At 50.6% G+C, this 27,224-nt stretch overlaps 1 protein-coding gene across 1 annotated transcript; it reads right to left on the minus strand.

The window, feature by feature from the left end:
• Positions 1 to 4,027: 4,027 nt before the first annotated feature.
• On the minus strand, positions 4,028 to 25,555 carry GDAP1L1 (ganglioside induced differentiation associated protein 1 like 1). The gene is made up of 7 exons (XM_027078262.1): positions 25,376 to 25,555; positions 19,766 to 19,958; positions 18,557 to 18,730; positions 15,678 to 15,775; positions 14,781 to 14,895; positions 4,768 to 5,439; positions 4,028 to 4,670 (listed from the first exon to the last, which is right to left on the minus strand). The coding sequence occupies exons 1-6, from the start codon at positions 25,553 to 25,555 to the stop codon at positions 5,096 to 5,098; spliced, it is 1,104 nt and encodes a 367-aa protein (XP_026934063.1). The 3' UTR covers positions 4,028 to 4,670; positions 4,768 to 5,095.
• Positions 25,556 to 27,224: the final 1,669 nt, after the last annotated feature.

Here is a 27,224-nt window from a genome sequence, read left to right on the forward strand (position 1 = left end):
ACAGCACATAGTTCTTTTGGGTCCTGAAGGATGAGAAGGAGTTCAAGCAGTTAGGCAGAGGACAGACTCCAAGGACGCGAGAACAGCATGCACAAAGGCATGGAGATGAGCTGCCATGATTTTCATCCAGAGATCCCTTCTCAAGAAACCTAACTTTCCCCTCATGTTCAAGAGCAACAGAGATTGAAGAAAGGCAGACTGAAAGGACTGTCAGTGGAGGTCCTGGATGCGCCCTGTTGTGTTATAAGGAGCACTCAGCTAGAAGTGTGAACGCCCGGCTTTGAGCTGGCTTCCACCACTGCTTTTTCTGCTCTTCTGTGTGACCTTGGCTGAGTCACTCAACATCTCTGGGTCTCAACTTCCTTATCTGATAAATGACGGGCACAGACTGGTTAACCTCATCAACTCTTCTGCTCTATTCTATTTCTTTGCTCCGCTTGATGAAAAGTTCTTCCCAAGCTGGTTATGACTTTTATTTAAGGAAACAACATGAAAAGAAGCTCGCACTCAGCTGAGGTGGCAGCTGGCTTCCCGGTGAGTGACCGGGGAGCTGATCTCTGGGCGCACTTTATCATACCCCTGCTTTTCTCTGCATCGACAGCCTAATGCAGTGTAGACCTGATTGCTTGGCTTCCTAGGGACTTCCTGGACATGGGGAGCTGGACCTAGCTCCCAGAGGGATGAACCGCAGAAGGCTTTTTAAAAAGGTCTCCAATTTCGATATCAAGGAGAGGGTAGATTCTGTTAAGGGAAACTCCGTGCAGTATAGTCACCTTCAGAAATTGTCCCAGAAATCCCTAATACAGTCTCTGGGGTGTTTTAAAATTGAACACACACAGCGTAGAAAACAGGTCCTCCCATACCTTAGGGAGAGGGGAGATGGTAAATTGGGCCCACGTGATTAGATGGTAACCTTGTCGTATCCAGACTTAAAATGTGCAGACCCGGGAGCTCCCTGGTGGCCTGTGGTTAGGATTACAGGCTTTCACTTCCCTGGCCCGGGTTTAGTCCCTGGTCAGGGAACTGAGATCCCACAAGCCGTGTGGCCCAGCCAAAAACAAAAACAAACCAAAAAAATGTGCAGACCTAACAATCTCAGTCTAGGGACTTAGGCTATGGGAATGTTCATAGAGGTGGGCAAAGATAAACACAAAGATTTCATTGCAGCTATTTGTGATAGTGCAAAGTTGTCAAAATTTATCTAACTGTTGCCAATTGGTTAAATAATTATGGTAACCACATCAGGAATATAATGCAGTCACTACAAAGAATAAATGGTGTTATATTTAGCATGGAATCTGGTGGCAGAAAGACTCTGCGTTCGTGCTGACTAGAACTTACAGCTGTGTGCCCTCGGTCAGGTCAGAATCTCTGAGCCTCTTTGTGAAGGGTAAGGTGGGGATAATGCCTCACCTCACTCAACATCCATTGCCCCGCTAGGTGAGGGGCACTATGCTGGACACGGTGTTAATTCAGAGACACGGTTCTGCCCTCAGTCTAGCCAGGCACAGGCAATGAAATGAGCACATCCAAACAGGGTGCTAAGCGTCAAAAGCAGAGTGTTCCCCTACGCTACCCCAACATTGTCCCAGCTCAGGCAGAGATGATTTACATAACACACTCAGAAAAGCAAAGGACGGAGGAGATTATTCTGCCTCTGCCTCCACACTGGCTGACCTTGAACAAGTTCCTCAGTTTCTTCATCTGTAAAATGGGGATAATAGAAGTACCTACCTTGTAGAGTTGTTGTGAGGATTAAATGAATTGATACTTGTAAAGGGCTTACTTAGGACAGGACCTAGTCTATGGGAGGCACTATATAAAAGTCTTTCAAGTGCACAATAAGTCCCTAATGTGCCATCAATACTATAACTACTTTAAAAGCAGGAAAAAGAGGGACTTCCCTGGCGGTCCAGTGGCTAAGACTCCGTGCTTCCACTGCAGGGGGCACGGGTTCAATCCCTGGTTGGGGAACTAAGATCCCGCGTGCTACATGGTGTGGCAAAAAAAAAAAAAAAATTCAGGAAAAAGAAGCCCCATACATGTCAGTGTTTTAATTTTGATTGACTCAGAGATAGTTAAAACATGCAGTCGAATGTGGAAGGCCATGTCCCAGGACCTCTAGAATGAATGGAGTCTCCGAGACTATAGTCTGGTTTCAGGGCTAACTAGGAGGTGGGGGAGAGTGAGAGAAGTGTTTTCCAGGAGAGCTGAGGGGAAAGGACATCCGTGTACCTGTGGGGTCCTTTGCGCCAAGGTAAAGTAGGTGTTTGAGGTGCTGTCCACTTGCAGGTAAGCTAAGGGCTGCAGCTCTGCAGATATGGGCTGGCCTCAGCTGGTGAGCTCTGCTTCAGGCAGTGGACCAGCTGGCCTTGGTTCGAGGCCACAAGCTGGGCTCAAGTCTGTTCTGCTTTCAGTCTAAGGTCCAGATGAAAAGGGCAGCAACTACCTGGGGCCTGCTCTTCTCGTGATGAACACTGAGGCACCCACATGGTACGTTTAAAGCCTCTACTCCCATCACATCCTTCCACTAACAGTCCACTGGCCCAAGATGGTCACATGGACAGTACCCTGATGGGGCAGGGAATAAACTCCACCCACGGTGGGAGGTGCTGCAAAGTCACATGGCAAGGGTTGTGGATGTATAACCCTATTAGGGAATCCAAAAATCCAATCTACCACTTGTACCTTGGGTGCTCACTCTCTGAGCCTCTGTTTCCTCATCAGTGAGACATAAAAAGCTATGCTTTGCAGACTTAGACATAATTTATGTGAATTTCCTAGTACCTGGTTAGTACTCAAAGGATGGCAGCTATTATTATTATTAGCTCCATTTAGAGATGAGAAAACTAAGGGTTTTAGGCAATGTGGGCCCGGGTTGCTAGGGAAGGACCAAACAGGTCTTTGGAGATAACGTTGGAATGGCCCGGGCAGATGATTCTGTGACTTTGGCAGTGAGCAGCCAATGAGCTGAAGGAGATATGACCTTCAGCAGCCCTTACCGTCCTCCCCAACAGGCATCCTTCTGTGAATGTTGGATAGACCTTCTCAGCATTGTAAACACTGGGGGCGCCCATTACCGCAGTCCTGGCGGTGGTGATGTCTGTCTTCCCAACTAGACTGAACTCAGCCCCACACCCTGTCCATCTCTGCAACCCTCCATGGCACCTGGTAGAAGGCTCAGCAGCTGATGGATTCTGAGTAAACGTACGCATGTTGACTCTTTTCCACACCCGAGCTGCTCTCCATGACATTCCGAGACAGAAAGGGACCAGGGAAAGGACACTTAGCTCTAGCTCACTTGTTGTGCGATCCTGACCAAACCAGACACATGCCCATCCCAGGCCTCAGTTTCTGCACGTGTGGAACTGGCAGGTGGGGCCTGTGGAGTCTTTGAGTCTATGGTTCTCTCCAGCAGTCTGCCTGGGCCTCTTCCCATTCAGTGCTTCCTTATGTCAGAGGCTGCTGGCTGTCCACCAGGATCTGTTCTCTCCTTCCTTAGCAATAGGCTGCCCAATCACAGACTACATTTCCCAGCCTCCTTTGCAGCTGGGTGAAGCCTGGTAATTAAATTCTCACCCATGGACCGTGTGTGGAAGTCGCATGACCCTCTTCAACAGCTGGGCCTTAAAGTACTGGACATGTGCTCTAACATCCTGTCTATCCTTTCCTATTGGATAAAACCTGGGAATTCCCTGGCAGTCCAGTGGTTAGGACTCAGAGCTTCATTGCCTTGGGCCTGGGTTTGATCCCTGGTTGGGGAACTAAGATTCCTCAAGCCATGCGGTGCAGCCAAAAAACAAACAAAAGACCTGGCCTCCCCAGATCCAGCCTTGGGCCCCCCAAGCAGCCATCAGTCATCTCTTCCTTCTCACCAGAAGTGAAATGGTCAAAACATTGGTGAGAGTCACGAGAGTCAGACTCACTGAGTCGCAACGTCGTACCTCCACCCCTCTGGCCCCAAACTCTGGAAACGAGAACTAGATGGACAGCACAGGTTTAGAAATGAAAAGCAGCTGCTCCTCCTTGATGCTTTTTATTGGGGGCTTTCAGTGTTTTCTAAGCATGAGCAGCAGTGACACCCAGACCCTCTCCCAACATGCAAAAGGCACAGGGAAGTGAGACGCCGCAAGGACGGGCAGCGTGGACGCAGAAACCCCCCTGCATGGCATGGTAGGGCGTGGGGGGAGCCCCGAGAGTGAAGGGGAAGGCAGACGTTAACAGAGATGGCTTTGGCAGAGGCTGGAGGAGGGACATCCACCTCCAGACCCACCCCTGCGCTCCGGCCAGGGCTGAACTTCCGAGAGAAGATCAATGTGCCTTTTCCTGAAAGTCCACCTCACATGGTGGGAAAACTCAGCTCCGGGTGGGAAGAGGAGGATGGACACTGCCTTCAGGGACTTCCAGTAAAGTGCCCGACCGAGCACACTGGCCAAATCAAGAGGGGGATGGGAGGGTGTGCTCATGGCGTCGGCCCCAGACATGGCCTGTGGCTGGAAGTCACTGCCTTGGCCCAGCCAGTGCTGTCTCAGTTCACTTCCAGGAGGAGAATGAAGCCCCTTCCAGTCTTCAGGGGCCTCCTGTGGGGTCTCCAGGTCTCCAGCCCCACCTGGAGGTAGCGCTTAGAAGAGTCAAGTCTTGATGTTGGCTTTGTCCTGTGGAAGAGTTCCCTGGGCAAGAGGGAAGGGGAGGCGGGGGTCAGGCCCTCCGAGCCCCCAGCACCTCCCAGAATCTGGGCCCTGGTGAATGAAATGACCTGGGACTCACCTTGGATCCTAACCAGTCCCCACAGTTCCATCTTGAGACCTTGAATCGAAAAAAAAAAGGCATTCGTGTTTTTGTTTGTTTCTCTCTCTTTCTCTCTCTCTCCCACTCACTCTTTCTCTCCTTCAGTAGAACCGTGGCCTCAACTCACGGCAGTGGCAACATCTACTCCTAAACTATGGAATGTTTTCAGACTGACGATAGAATTGCTCCAAACAAGGGGTGGGAGGGGCTGTCCAAGTGTGCATGAGACGGTGCGTTACTGAGAGCTCACTGGGAATCACACAGGACAGAGACACCAACAGTCAGACACCAAGCCCGGGGCCTGGCTTTAGATGTATTTTTTCTTGAGGTACCAGTAGGCAAAGTAGCCCATCCCGCCCAGGGAGCCCATGAGGAAGGATGCCCCAAAGAAAGATGGGGGTTTCCGCTTGACCAGCCGGAACGCGTTGGGGATGACTGCTGACAGCAGAGTGGTGTGGATGTCGCCCAGAACTTTCCGGAAGGCAAAGCGTTTCTGGACCCTCTCAAAGAAGGACTGCAGGTTGGGCCGGCTGCCATCTTCCCAGTATTTCTTGGACAGTCCCAGGAATTTGAGGCGGTGCAGGGTGGCTCCCAGGAGGACATCAGCAAGGGTGAAAGCACAGCCGCAGAGCCACAGCTCACATTTCTGCCCTAGAATGGAAGTGACAGGAGATGGGGGAGGGGAGGGTCAGCTCTTCTTCCGCCATACACGCCCTCCTCTCTCAGTGACGCCTCTGGCTTCTGTCTGCCTGCCATAGTGTTCCCCCAAGGTCACCCACTCCTGCACTTCTTTCATGATTTTTGCCAGATGCATATACTACCTCTATTATTTGTTTTCTTTAAATCAACTGACTTATTAAATGCAAATATATGTATTTAAACTCCGGACTCATATATCCCACTGCCCATTTTCCAGCTCTCCTTGCGAGTCCACCGTGCATCTTAAACGCGACATGTCCAAAACTGATCGTCACCCCCAAACCCACCACATTCATCCCCATGTCAGTAACAGCACCTCCATCCTTCCAGCCACTCAGGCCAAAAGCCACGCAGGCCATGTTGAATTCTTTCTTCTCTTTCTTTCACACCCCACATACACTTTGTCAGCAGTTCCCATCAGCTTTATTTTCAAAATACATCCGAAGTTAGATGTTACCTCCGATGTGACCATCCTGGTCCTAACGACCATTATCGTTTGCCTTTGACTCCCTAGAGTCTATTCTCAGCACAGCAGAGAGAGGAATCCTGTTAATTCTTAAGTCAGGTCATGTCCTTCTCTCTGATCAAAGCCCTTTAGTGACCCCCTGTCGTAGTCAAAGCTGAAGCCCTTCTAATGGTCTAAAGGTCCTACGTGATCTGGCCCCCAGGTACCTTTCAGACCTAGGAGTCTACTTTTTCCCCCTTGACTCACTCTTTTTTTTTTTTCGGCTGTGCTCCATGTCTTGCGGGATCTTAGTTCCCCAACCAGGGATTGAACCCAGGGCCACAGCAGTGAAAGCGCTGAGTCCTAACCACTGGACCGCCAGGGAAGTCCCCCGCCTTGACTCACCCTTCTTCAACCACACTGGCCTCCTTGCAGTTCCTCATTCCAGGCACGTTCCCACCCCAGGGCCTTTGCACTTGCTGTTTGCTCTGCCTGGAACACTCTTCCCCCACAGAGCTACAGGCCTTACTCCTCCACCTCTTTCAGGTCTTGGCTCAGTGCCATCTTCTCGGGGGGCTTCACTGACCACCCAGTTAAAATTGAAACCCCAATCCCAGCAGTCACTGTCCTCCTCCCCTGCTCTGTTTTCTTCCATACAACTTTTCCCCAGTGTTCCACCATATACTGTACATGCTCATTTTGTTTATTGGCTGCCACCCTCTACCAGAATGGAAGCTCCATGAGGGCAGGAATTTGGGTCTGTCTTGTTCACAGCTGTATCCCCTGCACCTAGAACAGTGCCTGGCTCACTAAATCTTTACTTAATGAGTGATGAATGAGAAAAGAAACTATCACTAAGAGTATCATTTGCCATAACCTATGTGCAATGATAAAAGTACATTTAACAAAAGACAAAACAAACGCTATTAAATTCCATCTGGATACTACTGCCTGCCCAAAATCCCCGAGCCCAAGACTTATTTATTTGTTTGAAGAAAAGGGCAGGTAGTAATACATAACCCCTTTATGGGAATTAAATACTAGCATCATACTAACACTCTTTAATACAATCAAAAGAATTAAAAAGAGAATAATTCTCATCGTGTGGTTTTATGTTAGTTATCGCCATGGTCACGGGACATCTAAAATTAGCCTGTGTACTTAGGAAACACTAGACTTGAAATTCTGGAGCCCCTTTGGTCTCCTTCATCCCTGCTTTGCTCAACAACCTGAAATTCTCCCCAGTGACTACACATTAATGTCCAGATTCCTCTGCGTGGCTTTTAAGCCCTTTCAGTAGTTGGATGAGCTCCAATGTATTGGGTTGGCCAAAAAGTTCGTTTGCTTTTTTCTAGGACATCTTACGAAAAACCCAAATGAACTTTTTGGCCAACCCAGTACTTCTCTGATCTTCACTTCTCACAAATTGCCCACTTGCCCACTGTTCCCCTCGAGCAAGCCACGCCCATTTTGGCCTCTGGGCCGTTGCCCCTGCTGCACCCCATGCCTGCAATGCTCTCCCCTTGCTCTCCACTTCCGGTGAGGTCTGCTTTCTTGGGAAGCTTGCTTCTGCCCTTTTGTAGAGGTGTTCCTTTCAGCTCAGAAATTCCATGAGTCTAATACCCTTCACCCTCACAGCCTGAGCCTCCCCCTTTCACTCTGTGTCCTCATGTTCATTCATTCATCCAACAAATGTTTATCTGGTAGTATGTGCTGGGCATGAAGACATGACAAGACACAAATGTCTTCCCTCCAGAGGCTCACGGTCTCAGGGGAGGAGGAGCTAAAGTGTAATGAAGGCTCTGATCAGAAGTTTGTTCTTGAATATGGAATCTTCCAGATGCCTGTTAGACTTCTGAGGGGAGATGATGTGTCTGCAGTTAGAGGTACAGGTGCACAGCATCATCAAGGGCGTGAGTGGAGACAGAGCTGAGAACAGAACCAAGGACTGAGCTTCGGGGCCTCAAGATTTAGATATTGGGCAACAAGAAGCAACCAGCGAAGGAGTGTGCGAAGGAGTAGCTGGTGAGGTGGGAGACGACCCAGGTGAGTGTGGTGTCCCAGAAGCCAAGATAAGAAAGTGTTCCAAGGACAGAGCGCTCAGCTGGCTTCAGACGCTGCCGGGAAGTCACAGAAAAGGAGCTGAGAATTGGCGATTGCATTTGGCGACTGGTGACCTTGACAAGAAGAGTGGGAGTAGATGCTGACGCTGAAAGCCTGGTTGGGAGGGAGTCCAAGAAAGAAAGGGAGGAGAGGAATCAGAGACGGTGAGCAAAGGTCACCCTTTCAAGGAGCTTTGCTCATGGGAAGGATATGCCGATAATGTGAGACGGGTCAAGAGTGTTTTGGGGGACTTCCCTGGTGGTGCAGTGGTTAAGAATCTGCCTGCCAATGCAGGGGACACGAGTTCAAGCCCTGGTCCAGGAAGATCCCACATGCTGTGGAGCAGCTAAGCCCGTGCACCACAACTACTGAGACTGTGCTCTAGAGCCCAGGAGCCACAACTACTGAGCCCGCGCGCCTAGAGCCCGTGCTCTGCAACAAGAGAAGCCACCGCAATGAGAAGCCCGCGCACCGCAACGAAGAGTAGCCCCCGCTTGCCACAACTAGAGAAAGCCCGTGCGCAGCAACGAAGACCCAACACAGCCAAAAATGAAAAGATAAATAAATTAATTATTTTTTAAAAAGAGTGCCTTTGTAAGTTGGGAAGAAAAAAACAGCACGTTGATGGGAATGATCGAGCCGAGAGGAGGTGATGCTACAGGACAGAGTGGAGAGAATCACTGATGTGGTGTCCTTGAAGGGATGAGCGTGGATGGCATCAAGTACACAAGGGAAGGGACTAGGTTTAGCTAGTTCAAGAACAGTTTATCCTTGGTAACAAGAGGGAGTACAGGGCACCGTCTCTCAACAAATCTAAGCTGCTGTCAAATGTAAGACATCTACCTGAGAGAGTACTTCATCATACATATGTATGTATCTCCACTGACACGTAGGCCTCTTTCAATGGGTACATTTTTATTTGGGTCTGTGTGTGGACCTATGTGTCTGCATCCTGCATGGTGTGTATGTTTACCCATGTGAATGCCTGCTCAAATCCATGAAGCTGGTTGTGTATTAGCATGTAGACAGCTACACACATGGGCATCTGTGTCCATGCAGTGGGGGGATTACCACATGCATAAGTGAAGGGTATGCCCACATGCACTTGGTGGTTGCCTGCAGACAGATGTTCATGAGTGTGTAAGCGTGCATCGCTATTTAAGTATGTCCATTCCTGTGTTTCTGTTTGTAGGCAAATACTGCTAGCCATGACTGCGTAATGTCCACGGGCGCGGGTAGCTATCTATCTGGCATGTCAACAGAAGGTCTTCGGTTTCCCCCGCTCCTGCAGCTGTGGGTTCCCTTTGCCAAGTCGCAGCCCTGGATGAACCCTGTCTTGTGCCTTCTCCAAGTCTGCCAGCTGAGTGTGCTGGAGACAGGTACCCTTACCAGTTACACTTTAAATCCTGACCACAAAGCCCGGGAGGGCCGGCAGCCCTGCCCAGGTCCTGTAGCAGTCCTGTAGCAGCTCTGGGGGATGCTCGCTTCACCGCCCCCTGCAGAGAGACGCACATCTTTCATCTTCTCTCCTCACACCCGGTGGTTTTCTCTGTTGATGACGTCACCTCATGCTTCATTCAGAAAACAGGAACCTTCAGACATGAAAGCCCTTACCCCCCACCATGAAACCCACAATGCCAGGCCCCTGCATTTACCACCTGCTGACACAAGGGAGGGTGTGAGCCACCTTCGCTCAAGGTCAGGCCCTCCGTGGTCCTCTGCACCCACCCAACGCTGCACATGCTCCCTTTCCCTTTCTAGAGCCACTCTCCTCCCCTCCCCACACTGCTCTGCGGCCCCCAGGAGGCCAACTGGACGGATACACTGATGGGACTCCGTGCCCTCTGGCTCCAGGGGTGTTTGGCCAGTGGGGGCAGAGGTGGGAGATGGGATGGTGGGCGAGGGTGGGTCAGGGTCTTACTTCCCCCAGGTTTTCTCTGCGGGCTGCCACAGGCTGGCGGTGTTGGTTTGCTTATTTGCTTGTTTTTGGCCACACCAGGCAGCAGGCAGGATCTTAGTTCCCCGACCAGGGATCGAACCCAGAAAGTCACAGCTCCTGTCAGGTGGCCCTCTTTGTTCTGGTTCCTGAAACTGCCCCCATCGCTCACAACCCGAGGTCCAGGTACCGCACTTTTCCTTGTGGTTTCCCTGTGTCCCGCCCACACATCTGTAAACAGTCCCTTTATGAAGGCCTCTTTGATTTACTCAATTTGAGGGTGCCCTGTGTGTCCCCTGGGGACCCTGCCTGAAGCACACCCTCTCAATCCTCATTGGTCCTGCATCACTGATTTCTCCTTTCCACTGAGGCATTTCTATCGGCCTGAAAACACGCAGTTGTATCTCCTATCTTGAAAACATTCCTCCCTTTGCCCCACAGCCTTCTTCAGGCACCACCCCATTTCTCTATTCCCTCTACAGCGAAACTTCTCAAAAGGGTTGTCTACACTAGCCATCTTCACGCCTCACCTCCCATTCACTCTTCAGCCATTGCCCTGACATTCCAGTGAAACTGCTCCTGGCAAGGTCGCCACCAACAGCCATGGGACAAAACCCAAGGGACGCTTTCCTATCCTTGGTTTATTCAGCCTCTCAGCTGCATTTGACACTGTTCTCCCTCCTTAAAACACAATCCTTTCTGGGTTCTATGACACAAGAGTCCTCACGCCTCACTGGCCACCGTGTCTCATCAGCTTTGCCAGCTCGTCTGTCTTTACCCTTCTCTCAATGAGGGGGAGCCTCAGGGCAGATGTGGTAGTTTTAAAATACGAAACAGTGCTTGTCTTTCTCTGTGGAATCTAAAAAATAATATAAACACATGTATATGCAAAACAGAAACAGAGTCACAGATATAGAAAATAAACTAGTGAATATTACTCAGCCACTAAAAAGAATGAAATAATGCTATTTGCAGCAACATGGATGGACCTGGAGATTATCATACTAAGTGAAGTGAGTCAGAGAGAGAAAGACAAATATCATATGATATCGCTTATATGCGGAATCTAAAAAAAAAATGATACAAATGAACTTATTTACAAAACAGAAACAGACTCACAGACTTAGAGACGGGGGAAGCGTTGCGCGGAGGGATAGATTGGGTGTTTGAGATTGATATGTATACACTGCTATATTTAAAATAAAATGCCTTTCCATAAAAAAAAGAGAGAGAGAGAGAGGGAGAGAAAATAAACTAGTGGTTACCAAAGGGGAGAAGGAGGGGGGAGGGGCAAATTAGGGGTATGGGATTAAGAAATACAAACTACTATGTGTAACATAGATAAGCAACAAGGATACACTGTATAGCACAGGGAATTATGGCCATTATCTTGTAATGACTTTTGATGGAGTACAATCTGTAAAAATACTGAATTACTACGCTGTACACTCGAAACTAATATAATGTTGTAGGGAATTGCCTGGCAGTCCAGTGGTTAGGACTCCACACTTTCACTGCCCAGGGCCCGGTTCAGCCTCTGGTGGGGGAGATAAGATCCCGCAAGCCGTGCAGCGCAGCCATAAATAAATAAATATAAAGTTGTAAATCAACTATACTTCAATTTAAAAAAAAGAAAAAAATACGCTCACAGATTACTTGATACTTATCTCTTTGGTGGAGCCCAATTTTTCTCCCCTTGAATATGGGCCGTATTTAATGCCTTGCTTCAGATGAATAGAATGTGGCAGAAGTGGCAGAAAAAGATCATGTGGCTTCCGCTGCTTCTGTCTCTCTGGGATCACTTGCTCAGGGGAAAGCCGGCTGCCGTGTTGTGAAGAAACTCAAGCAGCCCTAATAAGATGCCCATGTAGTGAGAAGCTGAGGTCTCCGGCCAACAGCTGTGGGGAACTGACACCTCTAGTGAAGACCCACGTGGTGGACCCTTCAGCTCAGGGTGTTGCAGCCCCAGCCAGCGGCTTGACTTAGAGACGGGGGAAGAGTTGCGGGGAGGGATGGATGCATCATGCATCTATCCCTGCATCATGCAGCCCTGAATTAGAAACACTCAGCCGAGCTGCTCCAGAATTTCTGATTCACAGAAAATGTGTGATATGACAAATGCTTTTTTCCCCCCTTTTTTTAAAACTATGGCCCTCAGCTCAAATCTAGCCTGCTGCCTGTTTTTATTTATTTATTTATTTATTTTTGGCTGTGTTGGGTCTTTTTTGCTGCACACGGGCTTTCTCTAGTTGCGGCGAGTGGGGGCTACTCTTCGTTGCAGTGCACGGGCTTCTCATTGCGGTGGCTTCTCTTTTTGTGGAGCATGGGCTCCAGGCTCACGGGCTTCAGTAGTTGTGGCTCGCAGGCTCTAGAGCGCAGGCTCAGTAGTCATGGCTCACAGGCTTAGTTGCTCTGCAGCATGTGGGATCTTCCCGGAGCAGGGCTCGAACCCATGTCCCCTGCACTGGCAGGTGGATTCTTAACCACTGCGCCACCAGGGAAGCCCGACAATTGTTTTTTTTTGTTTGTTTAAGCCGCTGAGTTTGGGAGCAGTTTGTTATAAGCAATAAATAACGAATAAGCAGGTCTTGATTCCTCTTTGTCTCTCTCCACTGCCCTCTAGGCGACATCATCCAATTCTACGGCTTTAATCACCGTGTATATGCTGAAGACTTGCAAATGTCCACCTCCAAATTCTGACCTCTCCTTTGAAAGTCAGACTAGAATACCTAATGGCTTATGTGACATCTCCTCTTGGGGGTGACACTTACGTGCGGAATCTAAAAACACCTGAACTCTTGGGTCCCCCTTGCCCATATCAGGAAATGGTACCACTCAGTAGCTCAGACCCAAACCTCATGAGTCATCTTTGATTCCTTTATCCCCTCTTACTCCACTCCCTCCAATACCCTCGACCTCTCAGCAAGTTCCTGCCCATTTTATCTCCAAAATACCTCTCAAGCCTTTCGTGCCTCCCCAGCTCCACTGCCACCACCTCAGTCCAAGCCACCACCATCTCATCTGGGCTTCTGTCTCCCTTGAAATCCATTTTCACAGCAACCAGAGTACTTTTGTAAAATCAGAACACCTCACCCCTGAGTAGATTGCAAACATGGCTGCAAATTCCTCCCATTCCTGCACGCTTGCCCCTTTGCAAAGGCTGTGCTGCTTCTGCCATCAAGAGGCAGAGTCCAACCCTCTACCCTTTTAATCCTGGCTCTGCCATGTCACTTGCTTTAGCCAATGGGGCTTTCGTAAATGTGACACAAGTAGAGGCTTAAAACATATTTGCACCTTGGGGCTTTGCTCTCCTGCTGCTCTCAGTATCCCTGTGACCACCATCATATGAAGAGCCTGGCTTAACCTGCTGGATGATGGGCAACATGTGGTCCAGCTACTTCCATTGGCCCCTGAACACTCTTCTGTAATGGCCCCTCTCCAGCACCCTCTCTGATAGAAATGAGAAAGTTCCTTCTTGAGGTATGCATTGTTTTTACTCATTTAGCCGTACTCTGCCTTTTTCTAGAAAGGATTTATGGCGGCTGGCTTCAGCATGCATGACACTGTTCCTGTTTAGGACCTTAGGTATCTGTGTGTGCCATTTGCTTGAGGCCTCAGCTGTGAAATGCTGGAAGAACATTGGACCCATTGAGAGGGAACCTGTTCTTACCCTAACTATGCCATTTAAGAGCTGTGTGACCTTGAGCGAGTCACTTTATCTCTCTGAGCCTTAGTTTTCTCACCTGGAGAATGCACGTGCCTTTACCTGTCATATGTAATTAACTAGTATGTTCCAGGCGCTGTGCTGAGTGTTTTTCATTTTTTAAAGAGTTCAACAAGATGGAGTTTAGGTTTTAAATTCTACTATTACCATCCTGTTTCACAGATGTTGAAACTGAGGCTCCAATAAGGAAAGGAACTTGCCCAAGTCACACGGTATAGGCAGCAAAGCTAGGACCCTAACTCATATCTGTCTCACTCTAAACCCATATTTTAGAACACTGTGCTCCACAGCCTTCCCACATACACAGACATCTCTGCGTGTGTGTGAAGCTATGAGTGTAGCAGTGCATGTTGAATGGGTTCCACAAATTTGCATTGTTGAGGAGACCAGACTAACAGGGTACCTAAAATAGAGCAAAATGGGAAGGTCTCGAATGAAATTTGAAGAAGGGTGCTGGCAAGGATGGTGTATAGATGCAAAAAGGAGCAGAGTGGTAAGGAGAGGGTACTCCAGGCTGGAAGAGCTGCAGGAGCTAAGGTGTGGTGGTGGAAATGTAGCTGGCATGCTCAGCGTCCAGAGAAGAGAGGCACTTGAGAACAGAAAGAGTCAAGGTCAGAGAGTCCGGGTGAGCCTAGATGTCTGGCTCCTACAGCATGAAGGAGCCATAGTACATCCTTCAGTCGGGGCAAGGGGAGATGGTGTAGTGGATAGCGATCGCCACCACCATTACCATCATCATCTTCAATAGCCTTTATTAAATACTGTGTTCTAAGCGCTGATCTAAGTATTCTACATATATTATTTCATGCAGTGTCTCAACATCTCTCTGAGGTCGGTCTTATTATTATCTCCATTTTATGGATGGGGAACTGAGGTCTAGGGAGGTGAAGCACCTGGCCCAGGGTCATTCAACTAGCAAGTGGCCAAGCTAGGACTTAAACTTAGGTCTTTCTGACTCCATGGCCCATGATCCTAACCACCTGGATGGTCCTCTAAGATCTTTGGGGGGAAAGATGCTGGGACTGTCATGGACAGAGTGGGCTGGATGGGCTCCAGCACTCACCTACCCCAGAACTGGCACCCACCCTCGTTCTCAAGCTTCCTCTTCTCCAGCTCAGCCTCGATCTGGTCCAGCACCATGGCCAGCTCCCCCAGGATCTTCTTCAGGTAGCTCACATCATCGTGCTCCAGGATCTTGGCCTGGGGGCAGGACAGACAGGTGCTAGAGGAGCTGAGTTGGCCTCAATAGAGCAAGGATGACCAGGGATGGAAGACTCTTGGCCCAAATCCCCTTCTGCAAACCCAGTCTCCTTATATCCCCTTAAGTGTATAGGATACCCCCACTGTTACAAGGCATCCTCATCTGGTGTTCACAATAGTCCTGTGAGCTTGACTGTCCTGGCCAGATCCCTTTCATGGGGCTGGTACTCTCATACACCAGCTGCCATGAGAGTTGGTTGACAGTGGCTCACAGCTTCCCCTTCTCCAGAGAATTGTTCTCAGCCATTGAGGAGTTTCCTGGAAATACTTGGGAAATAAATAGGTCAATGATTGGCTGATATAAGGGTATAAAAGTCTGTCCCTTTGTCTCAAGGTGGATCGACTTTGTGGCACCATTTATCCTCCAGAGCTCCCTGTGGGATCAGGTGAACTTAGCCCCTTCTTCATCCTATCTCATCCTTACTGGGTTCTCCTTAGAGCGCTCCCTCAATACCTTGCTTACCCCAGAACCTCTGTTCAATGCTCTGCTCTTAGGGACACAACCTAAGACATTAGGAAAGTGAGGCTCCAAGGCGACAGTGACTTGCTCAAGGTCAAAGAGCCAGTAAATGACAGAGGAGACAGGATTGGGAAAGCAAACCAGTGGTTTTCCCGTTTCATGTCATCAGCTGACTCTCTACTTAGAACCAGCTTCTTCCAGTTCTTCTTTTCCATGGAAAAGATGGCGGGAAAGGGGAATGAGCAGGCCTGGGGTCACTCACCATGAGCTTCTTCTGTTTAGAAAGGTAGGGATCAGAGAGCTGGGGCTCCTCTTCATGGTCCAATTTCATGAAGTCCATGGTTGCATTGGCTAAATGTCCTGGGGAGAGAATAGGAAAGGTCCCGTTCTGATACCTGGTGCTCTTCCTTTCCCTTCCCCCCAACAACTTGGAATAGGTCCCATTCAAACAGTAGTCCAGGAAGTAACAATATCAACAGGCATAACTAGGAGACGCTATGTCATTACAGGCTGGGACATAGGGATGGATGAGATGCCATCCTGCCCTAGACCATAAAAGAGATACCTACAACATAGCATGATCAATCTCTAATGAAGAGTGAACAGAATGCTGTGGGACCCAGAGGGCCACCTGCCTGGGGCACAAGGTGTCAAGAAACCTCACTGAGGAGGAGACTCTAGGGGATGAGTAGGAGTTTGCCGGAAATGAATATCACCCTAAATGTGGACAAGCTCATGCTTCAGTGAACGTCTCCCTCAACCCTTTCTGTAGTGAAGAAATGGATTCAGAGAGGCTAGTAAATTCCACACTAGTAAACGACAAGCAGATTTTGAATCAGGATCTGTCTGATTCTCAGTCTAGAGCTCACTCACTGTAATCCACAGGGAAAAACTTGTTTTAAAAAAACTATAAGAGAGCTTGGTGTCTTGAAACTTCCACTTCTGGTGAGGCAACTTCCCTGAAGATTCAGGGACATATTGATCACCTCTCCTGGGAAATTGGCCTTTTAAAGATGCTGAAAAGGCCTGGGTGATGGAATGTGGGTCAATGATGGAACTCAAGGCAGCACCTTGAGAATTATACTTAATGGGAGAGACAAAGTGTCCTATAATCTGACATTAAAAGTCTAGCTGTAAGCTGTGGGTTTTACAAGAGGAGGTGGAAGCATTAAGTGGGATAAGATCCTGAGGTCTGTTCCATGACTGGGGCAGGATTTCTCTGGAACTCTTAGCCAGTAAGTATGGGACATGGTGGGCCAGGTGTGTGGTGGGGCCCAAACCTGGCCTGCCCTCTCCCCTGGGTCCCAGCCCCACTTGGACATCTCTTGGACTGGGATGGGCATCTTCTCTGGCCCCACTGCCTCTATGTTCCCCTTATCATAACACTGATCGGTACTAGGTTAGAAAAATTTTAATCAATGTGGGTTGTTTGTTTTTTTGCCACACTGTGTGGCATGCGGAATCTAAGTTCTCTGACCAGGGATCAAACCCATGCCCCCTGCAATGGAAGCACGGTGTCTTAACGACTGGACCGCCAGGGAAGTCCCCAAATCAATTAGTTTTGAATAGATTATACATGCATGCTTGTTTAAAAATTCAAACAATATTAAGGAACGTACAGTGAAAAGTAAATCTCTCTCCTCTCAATCTGCAGTCCCTTAGTTCTGCTCTCCCAGTCTTCTCATGCGTCCTTCCAGAAATACTCCTTGTGTTTGCAAGCACCTGTGTATCCATTCGATCCCCCTTTACATATATTAATGATAGTACACTAGATGCATTTTTTTGCCCTTCACTTTCTCCCTACTTACTAATATATCTTAGAGAGCATTCCACATGCCTGTTATTATTTTTAACAGCTGCACAGTATCTCATTGTTTGTATGTACTAGAATTTATCTGCCCAGTCCCCAAATCATGGTCAACTGGGTTATTTCCAGCCTCTTGCTATTACCCCTTATGCTGCAATGCATATCCTTGTACGTACTTCTTTGGTGCACACATCCAAGTGTCATTGCAGGACAGTCTCCAAAGTGTGGGCCTTTTAATATTCGATATAGAGGGCCAGACTGCCCTCCTGAGAGGTTGTTCAAATTTACTTAGTCCTGCATTGTAATCATCTGGTCATTTGTCTTTCTGCTTCCATGAAACTGTGACCCTGGGAGGGTAGAAGCTGTGACAGTCCCCTTCTGTCCCCAGCCCCCTGCCCAGGGCCTGGGTCGTAGGAGACTTCATAAATGTTGTTAAATGTTGTTGACTCAATGGGGACAGGACAATATAAATATGTCCTGAGTCCTGTTCAAGGGCACTCTAAAGAGACAAAATCGAGTGCCACAACCTGGCCCACCCTTGGACGTGAGCCTCATTCCTTTGAGAGACAGGAAGTGACCATTTACCGAGCACCTATTATCTACTTGGAATCATCATGCTTCATCTGTATATTGGACCCCATGGTGTCTGCATAGAGCCTGGACCAAAGTCTGTAAACAGTTGTTGATGGATAATCTGATTTAATCCAACACTTATTTACTGAGTACTGAAAAAAATGAAAGGATAAAGTAGACTGTGGGCACAATCAGGCTGGCAGTTAGGACAGTATATGGGGATGCTTGAATCAGAACTCAGAGGCCCGGGGCCTTGCAATATCTGGGCAATCTTCCTTGGTGATGCCAGCCCTGATGTCACTCAGTACCCTGGGCTGCCAACCCCAGGTGTCTGGGGCTGAGATGCCTGTGGAGAGGTGTCCCAGCTCCCATGGACAGGCAAGCCTCTAGGGGGACAGATAGCCCTATGGCCTCTGTATGGGATGGCAGGACAAGAGGAGGGGGCAGGAGAAGGGAATGAGAGAGAGAGACTGCCAGAGAGGGAGAAAGACATATTCAGCTTGAAACAGGGTGAGAGAGAGACGGAGAGCCAGAGAGAGAGAGAGAGAGAGCGCCAGAGTGAGAGACAGAGACAGACACAGGGATGGAGAGAGAGGCAGAGGCAGAGGGATATCCATTGGGAAGAGGAGAGAAGGCAGAAGAGGAGAGATAAAGGGAAGAAAGTGAGTAAGAGATACAGGAATGGGAGGAAGAGGGAGGAGGTGGGCGAAGACCGGGTTACCCTGAGGGTTCTGCGCTCCGACCCCGACCCCGGGACTCACTGCGGATCTCGGCCGTGGCGTACTTGGGGATCATGGAGTCGGCGGTGAGTTCGGGGTGCAGGATGCAGCCGTGCGTGTAGGCGTCCATGGGCAGCGCGTCCAGCAGCTCGCGGTACTGCAGCACCCGCGCGTGCTGGGGGCTGCCCGCCTCGGGCATCAGCGCCACCACGTGCTCTGCGGGGCATGGCCGGGGGCTGGGCGGCGGCACGCAGGGCCCTGTGTCGGGCCTCCCGCCCCCCTGATTCAGAGAGGCCAGCCTCTGGCATCCCATTCCCCAACCTCAGCATCCCGGAACCGCGACATGTCCAGAAGTTTGGGGCCCATCCCCTTTCCTTGACTCTTGAGAGAAAGTCCCCACCAGGCTGACAGGGGACCCTAGTGATCCTGCCCGCCTACCTCTCCTCACTGGAGCCCTGCCGAGCCGTCCCCTGAGGGGCAACTCCTCACCTGCCCGGGCTTGTTGCCAGGTGGGTCTCTAGGCCTAGTGTTGCCAGACTTGGAGAGAAGCTGGAAACCTGGATGTTTGAAATTGAACTCTCCTTGGTTTTTAAATGTTGGCAACTAATTCATATTCTTTTAAAACAGTGCATGTCCGGGCCCTGATCTCTCAGCTGCATCTGCAGCCTCTGCCATGGGCACTGAGCTTCTGGACTTGAGCGAGGCCAGAGGGAGGGAGGTAGGGACGGAGGACATAGGGTTCTGTGGGGTTCTGGGGTGCCGGGCCCTGCTCATGTCTGCAAAGTTCTCGGGTATCCGGGCCCATGTCTGTGGGGGTTCCGGAAGAGCCTGTGGCCCTGACTATGCATACAGGGTTTCAGGGGGCTGGGTCCTGGCCGAGCCCTGGCATCCCCGGGAGATCTGGATCCTGTCTGTGGGGACTTAGAAGGGGGTCTGGGTCCCGTTCACGCCTGATGGGCTCCAGAGTGTCTGTGGCCGAGCCTGTGACTCCAGAGTCCCCTGGCAAGGAGGCTATAGCCCCAGCCGCTCCAAGGGGGGTGTCTGGGCCACGCCCTTTCCCTCAGTACCGGGGAGGGGGGGGGTCAGATCTGTGGGGTCCCCAGGGACCTGTGGCCATGCTCTGCGGTTCCTGGGCGGCATCTGAGCCCTGCCTGTAGCCCGTGGTTCCTTGTGGGGGAGCCCGGGCCCGCGGGGTTTGCCCAGGCTTCCCAAGGTGCTGGGGCGCTTTCAGGGCCCGCGCGGCCGCCGTACCTCCCGTGAACGTGCGCTCCACGTAGTCGATGATCTGGTCGTAGTCGCTGATGATGTTGTCGCGGTGGATGATGACGGGCACCTCCTCGCCCAGGTTGAGCCGCATGAACCAGGGCTCCTTGTGCTCGCTCTGCGGCAGGCTCACGTCCCGCTCCTCACACGCCAGGCCCTTCTCGGCGATCACCAGCCGCACCTGCAGGCGCCAGGGTCAGAGCGGGGAAGGCGGGCGGACACACAGGGACACTCGGCCCAGGGGGGGCGGGGCGTGCGGGGAGGGAGGTCCGAGGTCCCACACTGGAGGGGACCGTGTTGCTTCCAGCCCACTCCTGGGCCCCTGGGGTACGGGATGGGGGATACATCCCCGGGGTCTGGTGGTGGGAGGAACACAGCTCTGCCCTGGGGACAAGGGGCAGAGCTGCCTGGTGGTTACGGGGCTGGGTGTCACTGCTGGACGTACCTGGGATAGGATTTCTGGCTCTTCTGTGTGAGTTTGGGCGGATTCGTTACACTTTCTGGCCTTCATCGTTTTTTTATTTGCAGAATTGAAGTATTAATAGTAGCACCAACACAGTGTCTGGTATATAGCTAGTGCTTATTCATAATTCTCATTATCAGGATTGGACTCTCAGCCTGGCCTCCAAACGTGAATCTGGCCATGAAATTTGCAGAAATTCTTATCATCACCATGATCAGTAGCAAAATTTCTCAAATTATTTGAGAAACAAAGTGAAGTGAAAAATAATTTGCCAACATCAGCCTAGCCCTTTATTGTCCCCAGACACCTTCCCATCTGGTGGTTGGATGCTCACAATAGCCTTCCAGAGGAGGGCAGAGCAGAGACTATCTCCTGTTTTTGCTGATGAGAAAACGAAAGTCCAGAGAGGGCGACTAACTGACCCAGAGCCACACAGCCAATTTAGCAGTAGATCTAAAAGAAGCAATGGTTCCTGACTCTCAGACCAGTGTTCTCTGCCCTGGGGGCTCCTTCCAAGGAGTCCTGGGCCTGGCCCCTCCTGAGTCTTTCCCTAATCTCCAGGGGGTCCCAGACAAACATATGACCTGGTAGATGCGAACAGAGAGCCTCCTGACAGTTCTGAGCTGGCAGGTGGTTAATGATCACCTAGCCCAACTATCCCCTGCCTGTGGACTGAGGCTCAGAAAGTAGGCTAGACTTGTCTAAGGTCCCCCAGCAAAAGGATGGCAAGCTCCACTCCTACATGCTCCCCCCTACTTCTAGCTCCAGCCCAGGAGAAAGAGAGGGCACCCCAGAGAGAGGCAAAGGTCTATTCCTGTTAAGCATCGATGACCCCTGTACATACCTAGGTGGCAGTTCCCATTCCCTTCCTGTCTGCCCTGGCATCCTCCTGGCAGGTTCTGCCCAACCACCCAGCGTCTGGGTCAAGCTGGGATCTCTGAACGGACGGAAACAGAAACTAAATCAGGCCTTTGCCGTTGGCGGGTCCAGACGTTTGGCCTTCCATCTTGGACCACTCCCTGGGCACTGCCCTTGAACTCCAGTGGGGGTGCCCGGTGGGGCTCCTGCCTGGGGAGGGGACTGTCTTTAGAGGAACAACAGTCCTGCTTGGGGCTGCCTCAGGATCACACCAGCAAGCAGCCAAGGAGACTTTCTCCTTTAGCTGAGCTGAAGGCCAGAGCCATGTGCCATCCTGCAGGGGAGGGGGCGGGGGAGGAAGCCAGGCCCAGGGGGAGGGCGCGCGGCCACCAAGGCCATCTGCCTTCTTTACCTCCTGGAACTGCGCCAGACTTAGGTGGTCACCACTCAGTGTGACCAGACATCAGCCAACTCTGGGCAAACTATCCCCCCTGCGGGTGCCTGAAAGTCACCCACTGGGGCTTCACTGTCATGGCTAGGTACTGTCCCCCCTCACCCGGGCCCTTGTTTATGAGAAAACTGTGATGGGCTGGGCTGGCGTCTCTGCCCAGCCACTTAGTTGCCGTGTGACTTTGTAAAAGACACTTAGAGTCTCGGAGTCGTAGTTTATTTATCACAAATACTTTAAAAAAATTAATAAGCTTTATTTCTTACACCAGTTTTAGGCCTACAGAATCAAATGCCTTTTTTATGTAACATCTTATGGCTTACAAGTGCGCCACTTTTCAACACTTATTTATTGAGTGCCTACTCTGTGCCAGGTCTTGTTCTAAGTGCTCAAGACTCAGCCGTGAGCAAAACAAAGATCCCTGCCCTCAGGGAGCTGACATTCTGGTGGAGGCAGACAGATGAGAAGCAGTTAAAATGAGACGGTGTGTCAAAAGACAGTGAGCTCATCGGAAAAAAGAAAATATAGAGCAAGGTAAGGGAAATTGGGGGTGCCAGGGAATCAGGGAGGCAAGTGGCAATTTTAAGTAGGGCGACCCATCAGGACAGGCCTCTCTGAGAAGGTGACATTTGAGCAAAGAACAAAGAGAGAGTAGTCCACACAGGGATCCAGGCAGAGGGGACAGCCAGTGCAAAGGCCCTGAGGTGGGAGCGTGTCTGACATGTTTGAAAAATGGTGAGGTGGCCATCCTGCTGGAGCAGGATGGATGGAGGTGACAAAAGGAGAGGAGGTCAGAAAGGGTCATGCACAGGGACATTTAATTGAGACTCCTAGACCCAGGGGTCTATGAATAAATTCAGGGAGTCCTCAAACTAGGATGGGAAAATTACAGGTTTATTTTCAGTCATGTCAAGCTGACACTTAGCATTCTCTTCAATTATGAGTGTAGGCAACAAAGCATGGTGGTGTTAGCAGTGCCTGTAATATTGTCACCACTAGGAATCAGATATTTTCATCACTTCACAGTAGCTGCAATTACATCCGTCACGACTTCAACATTACAGTAGTTATTAGTCCTGCCACTAGGTCATGTGATACTATGGGTTAATGCAGAAACACATATTATTATGTAACAAATTTGTTTTGAAAATATGTCAATAGCTTTACTTCAGTATGATTGGTTTTCTTTCTAATCTAATACTCCTATGTATTTGATGTTATTCAATTAACAGTACTATTCTGAGAAAAGTCCATAGGCTTCCCCCGAATGATGAGTGGGTCCATGACCCAGGCAAGGTTAGATCCTGCAGTAGGGCCTGAGGCCATTATGAGGACTCCGGCTTTTTCCTGGAAGGACTTGTGAGCCACTGTAGGCTTCTGAGCAGAGGAGTAGTGAGATGTGCAGTTCTCGCCTGTGGACCTCCTGGGAGTGGGAGAGGGGGTAGTAAATGGTCAAGGGCAGCATGGACAGGGCTGGGGCACCAGTGCCCAAGAGCTTGAAAAGTAAGGCCAGGGTGGCAGGTAGCGATCATTTACTTCCCTTCTGCCATGTCTGGGAGGGCCCTCTGCATGCAGGAAAGGCCCTTTAGGACTGATGCGAAAGAAGGAAATGCGCCTGCTAAGCCCATACCGTGTGCCAGACACTTAACACATGTCCCTGTCCTTTCAGTCCCCCAGGAATCCTACAGGGTTGGATGTAAACGTCTCCTTTTCCAGATGAGGATGTTGAGGCACAGAGGAGGTGAAGTGACTTGTCCAAGGTCACACAGCCAGTAAGCACTCAAGATGAGACTGGAACCAGGACCATCTGACTGCAGAGCCCATGTGTTTTCCATCAGGCTACACTGCCTCTAGAACCCACCACAGGCCCCTGGGCAAGGGGAAGGCCCTGGCAGGAGAGGCAGGAGAATGCTAGGCTGCCTTAGTCAGAGGTTTGGTCACAAATGGGATTGCAGTGGGTGGTCCCATCCCTGACTAAGGGGCCACCTTAGCCCTGAGCTCATGCTGAATAAGGAATATTCAGGAGGCTCCCTCAGGAAATGGTGATGGGAAGGGCCACCCTCCTACCTCCTGGTCACTGGGGCCTGGCTCCTGAGGTTCTGGGGAGGAGGACATCCTGGCATCTGGAGGTCAGTCTGATTCATTCCCAAACCCCCCAGCAACTTGTATAGAGCCTGGCATGCAGTAGGTGTTCAGCATGCATGTACAGAAGAGTCCCAGCATGACCTTGGTTAACTCCAACCCCTCCTTTACCTAGCACTATAGTGATATCATAACACCCGTTATGAACAGAGCCTTGACACCATGCCAGGCACTGCGATCAGCACTTTTTGTGCATCATCTCATTTCACCATCACAATAGCCTTCTGAAGAAGGTACTGCCACTAGCTCCATTTTACAGATTATAAAACTGAGACTTTAGGGAAGCAAAGTGACCTGCTGAAAACTCCATGGTGAATTATTGGAGAAGATGGCTCTCCTGCTGGGGACTTTCTGGCCTCATAGTCTGTACTTTAAACTAGGAACTACTCAAAGGGGGATCAGTGGACCAGCTTCATCAGCCTCACCTGGTAGCCTGTTAGAATGCAGCATCTTGGGCCCTACTCCAGATCTGCTCAATCAAAATCTCTGGGGTGGGACCGAGTATTCTGTGCTTGAACCAGTAATGTATGCTCAAGTTTGACCAGTGCCAGTGTAGAACACTAAGCAGTACCGCCTGTTCAACAACCCTCAGCAATCCTGAGAGGGGGTTGCAATTAGAAGAAGTTGCTGTTATTGTTATTATTATCCCATTTTCCAGATGATGGAACTGAGCCTAGACCAAGAATCAAACCAAAGAGCCTGGTTCCAAGGCCATTTCTCTTTAAGGAATCTGTTTCTCCATCTGGAAAATGAGTGAATGGAACAAAAGGATCTTCCAGGGAGAAGAGAAGTCGAAGGGTCAGGCAATGGGTGACCCTTAGGCTCCAACAGGACCGGCTGCTGGGACCTGGCCATGGTGCTGAATTCGTACCCCACAGAGAGGACAGCCCAGGGTGAGAGACTGCGCTCCTAGAGGCCCCCGGTCTTGCAGGCTCAGTGCTTGGACCTCACCCCCAGGAAGCGGGAACCCCGATAACTCAACACCAGGCTGCATTCCCAACCGCCTTCTAGCTCCCCTGAGTCTGAGATGGGACCGTGTGGCCGTCTGTGCCTTTAAGAGCAAAAAGCACAGACCTTACGGGCCTGCTGAGCTGGTTTGAGGAGATGGGTTAACTCCTTCCTTCTCAGCTCAAGATTGGGGGTGGGGTGGGGGGAGGGCTAGGGTCAGACCCTTCAAGCCCCAATCAGAAGGCCCCCAGCCGGGCAGAAGGGCAGAGGAGCTTTGACCCGCAGGCCTGTGGCATGGGGACAGCAGCGCGGGGGTGGGGGGGAGGGGGGGAGGGCCTGCGATGGGACTACTGGGGCCGGAGGCTGGACCCCAGGAAGCGCCCCTCCCCGCTCCCCGCAGCAGCAGCCCCCTCCGACAGGCCGCCTTCCCAGCAGTGCCCATTCCCTTCCCCTTGCCTTTGTCTCTCTTCTCAGCTCTTCAACAGACCGGGTCTTTCTGGGAGGGAAAGAGGCAGAACGGGTGTTCCTAGAATTAGGGTCGGTGCTCCTGGGGCCCAAGACAGCGCCAGTCACCTCCCGGGAGGGCAGCCCAGCTTCCCCCATCCTCTGGGCCCCGAAGCCCCCCGATTCTACCCTCCAGTCTTTCACCAGGTCTTCAGACCCCTTAAGCCCTCCCGGATCCCCTCCCCCAAGCCTCCTGGTGCATCGGTCGGGTTCCCCTGCTCCCTCCGGGCTCTACCTTCTGCGAGCTGAAGGACTGGGTCCAGTGGTACAGAACCAGGCTCTCCTTGGGCCAATGGGCGTGGCTGGCCGCTTCGGATGCTTCGGGGGCCTCCACCGGCTTGGCCGCATCGCTCTCCAGCGCCGAGATGGGCCACCAGCTGCAGTTGGTGGGGGTCAGGTTATTGGGGGTCGCCATGACAGCCCGAAATCAGAGGGAAGAAAGAAGGAGGCTCCGGCGGTGGCGGCTCTCTCTCGCCCAGCATCACATGGCCTCGCCGAGCCTGCCCCTCTCCTTCGCTCCCTCCCTCCCATCCCCGTGAATGTCATTACTCGCTGGGCGAGTGGGGGAGGGGCGAGGGGGATCCCGGGAGCTCCTTTCCTCCTCCTCCCCTTGGCCCACCCCTGGCCCGTGCCAGAAAAGCCACCAGTCCAAGGTCAGGCTCGGTGGAAGGGCACCAGGAGCCATAGGGAAGTGGGCCATGCCCCCAGATAGCTCGAATCTGGCCAGCCACCTGCCGAAGATTCCACCATTATAAACGCATTCTGCCTCTCAAATCTTCTAAAAGGCAAATAGGACAACTGGTGTTATAGAAATACATTCCTTTATAAATCAGTGTCTGGAAATAGCTCGTCTCTCTTTGAAGCTGTTATTTTCTAACTTTTCTCCAGAAGGACCTCTAAGGGCAGAAGGGAACACATTATGATTTATTGAACAAACACTTACATAGCACTCCTGTGTGTCCAGGCACCATCAATTCATTTAACCCTCACAATAATCCTATTAGCCTCACTTGACAGAGGAGGAAACTGAGGCACGGAGAGGCTAAGTGACCTTGCCCAAGGTCATCTAGCTAGAAAGTGGTGGAGCTGAGATTCAAATCCAGGCTGACCGGCTCCAGAGTCTCTGTTTTTAGCCATAAGGTCATAACATGACAATAATGTAAACAACAGCACAGCAAGCATTTATCAACCCAAGCACTCTACATGCATCACCTCATTTCACCTGCACAGTAATAATTTTTTCCACATGAGGGAGGTGAGGCTCAGCGATGTCAAGTCATTCATTGGTCCAAGGTCACACTTTCACGCCAGGAGACTGAGGCATGACTAGAGGAGCCCCATGATGCCTTTGCTGACACATAGTTTATCCTAAACATTCATGGGAACTTTACATAAATTCCTTAATATATCCTTGCTTACCTTGCTATAATGTTTTATTTATCATTGAGCAACTAGATGCACCAGGAAAATAAGCTTCTCAGTTTGCCCTCCATTGGCAACTTTGATCTTGGACTTTCAGCTTCCAGAAAATACATTTCTGTTGTTTAAGCCACCCAATTTCCGGTATTTTGTTATGGCAGCCAGAGCAGATTAATATACCTACAATAGAAGCGCATTATTTGTATCTTTTCAAAAGAATTCAAGTTGGGGCTTCCCTAGTGGCGCAGTGGTTAAGAATCCACCTCCCAATGCAGGGGACACGGGTTCGAGCCTTGGTCTGGGAAGATCCCACATGCCGCGGAGCGACTAAGCCCGTGCACCACAACTACTGAGCCTGCACTCTAGAGCCCGCATGCCACAACTACTGAAGCCCGCATGCCACAACTACTGAAGACCATGTGCTACAACTACTGAAGGCCGTGGGCCTAGAGCCCATGCTCTGCGACAAGAGAAGCCACTGCAATGAGAAGCCCGCGCACTGCAACAGAGCAACCCCCGCTCGCCACAACTAGAGAAAGCCCACGCACAGCAGCAAAGACCCAACGCAGCCAAAAATAAATTAAAAAAAAAAAAAGAATTCAAAGTTGATAAAAAAAAGAGATACTACTGGATTTCCCCTTACTACTGGGGGCAAAGCCGGTCTT

Source organism: Aethalodelphis obliquidens, unplaced genomic scaffold, assembly GCF_003676395.1.
Source record: "Aethalodelphis obliquidens isolate GAN/ISIS:26980383/991018 unplaced genomic scaffold, ASM367639v1 scaffold42, whole genome shotgun sequence".
NCBI classification, from domain to species: Eukaryota; Metazoa; Chordata; class Mammalia; order Artiodactyla; family Delphinidae; genus Aethalodelphis; species Aethalodelphis obliquidens.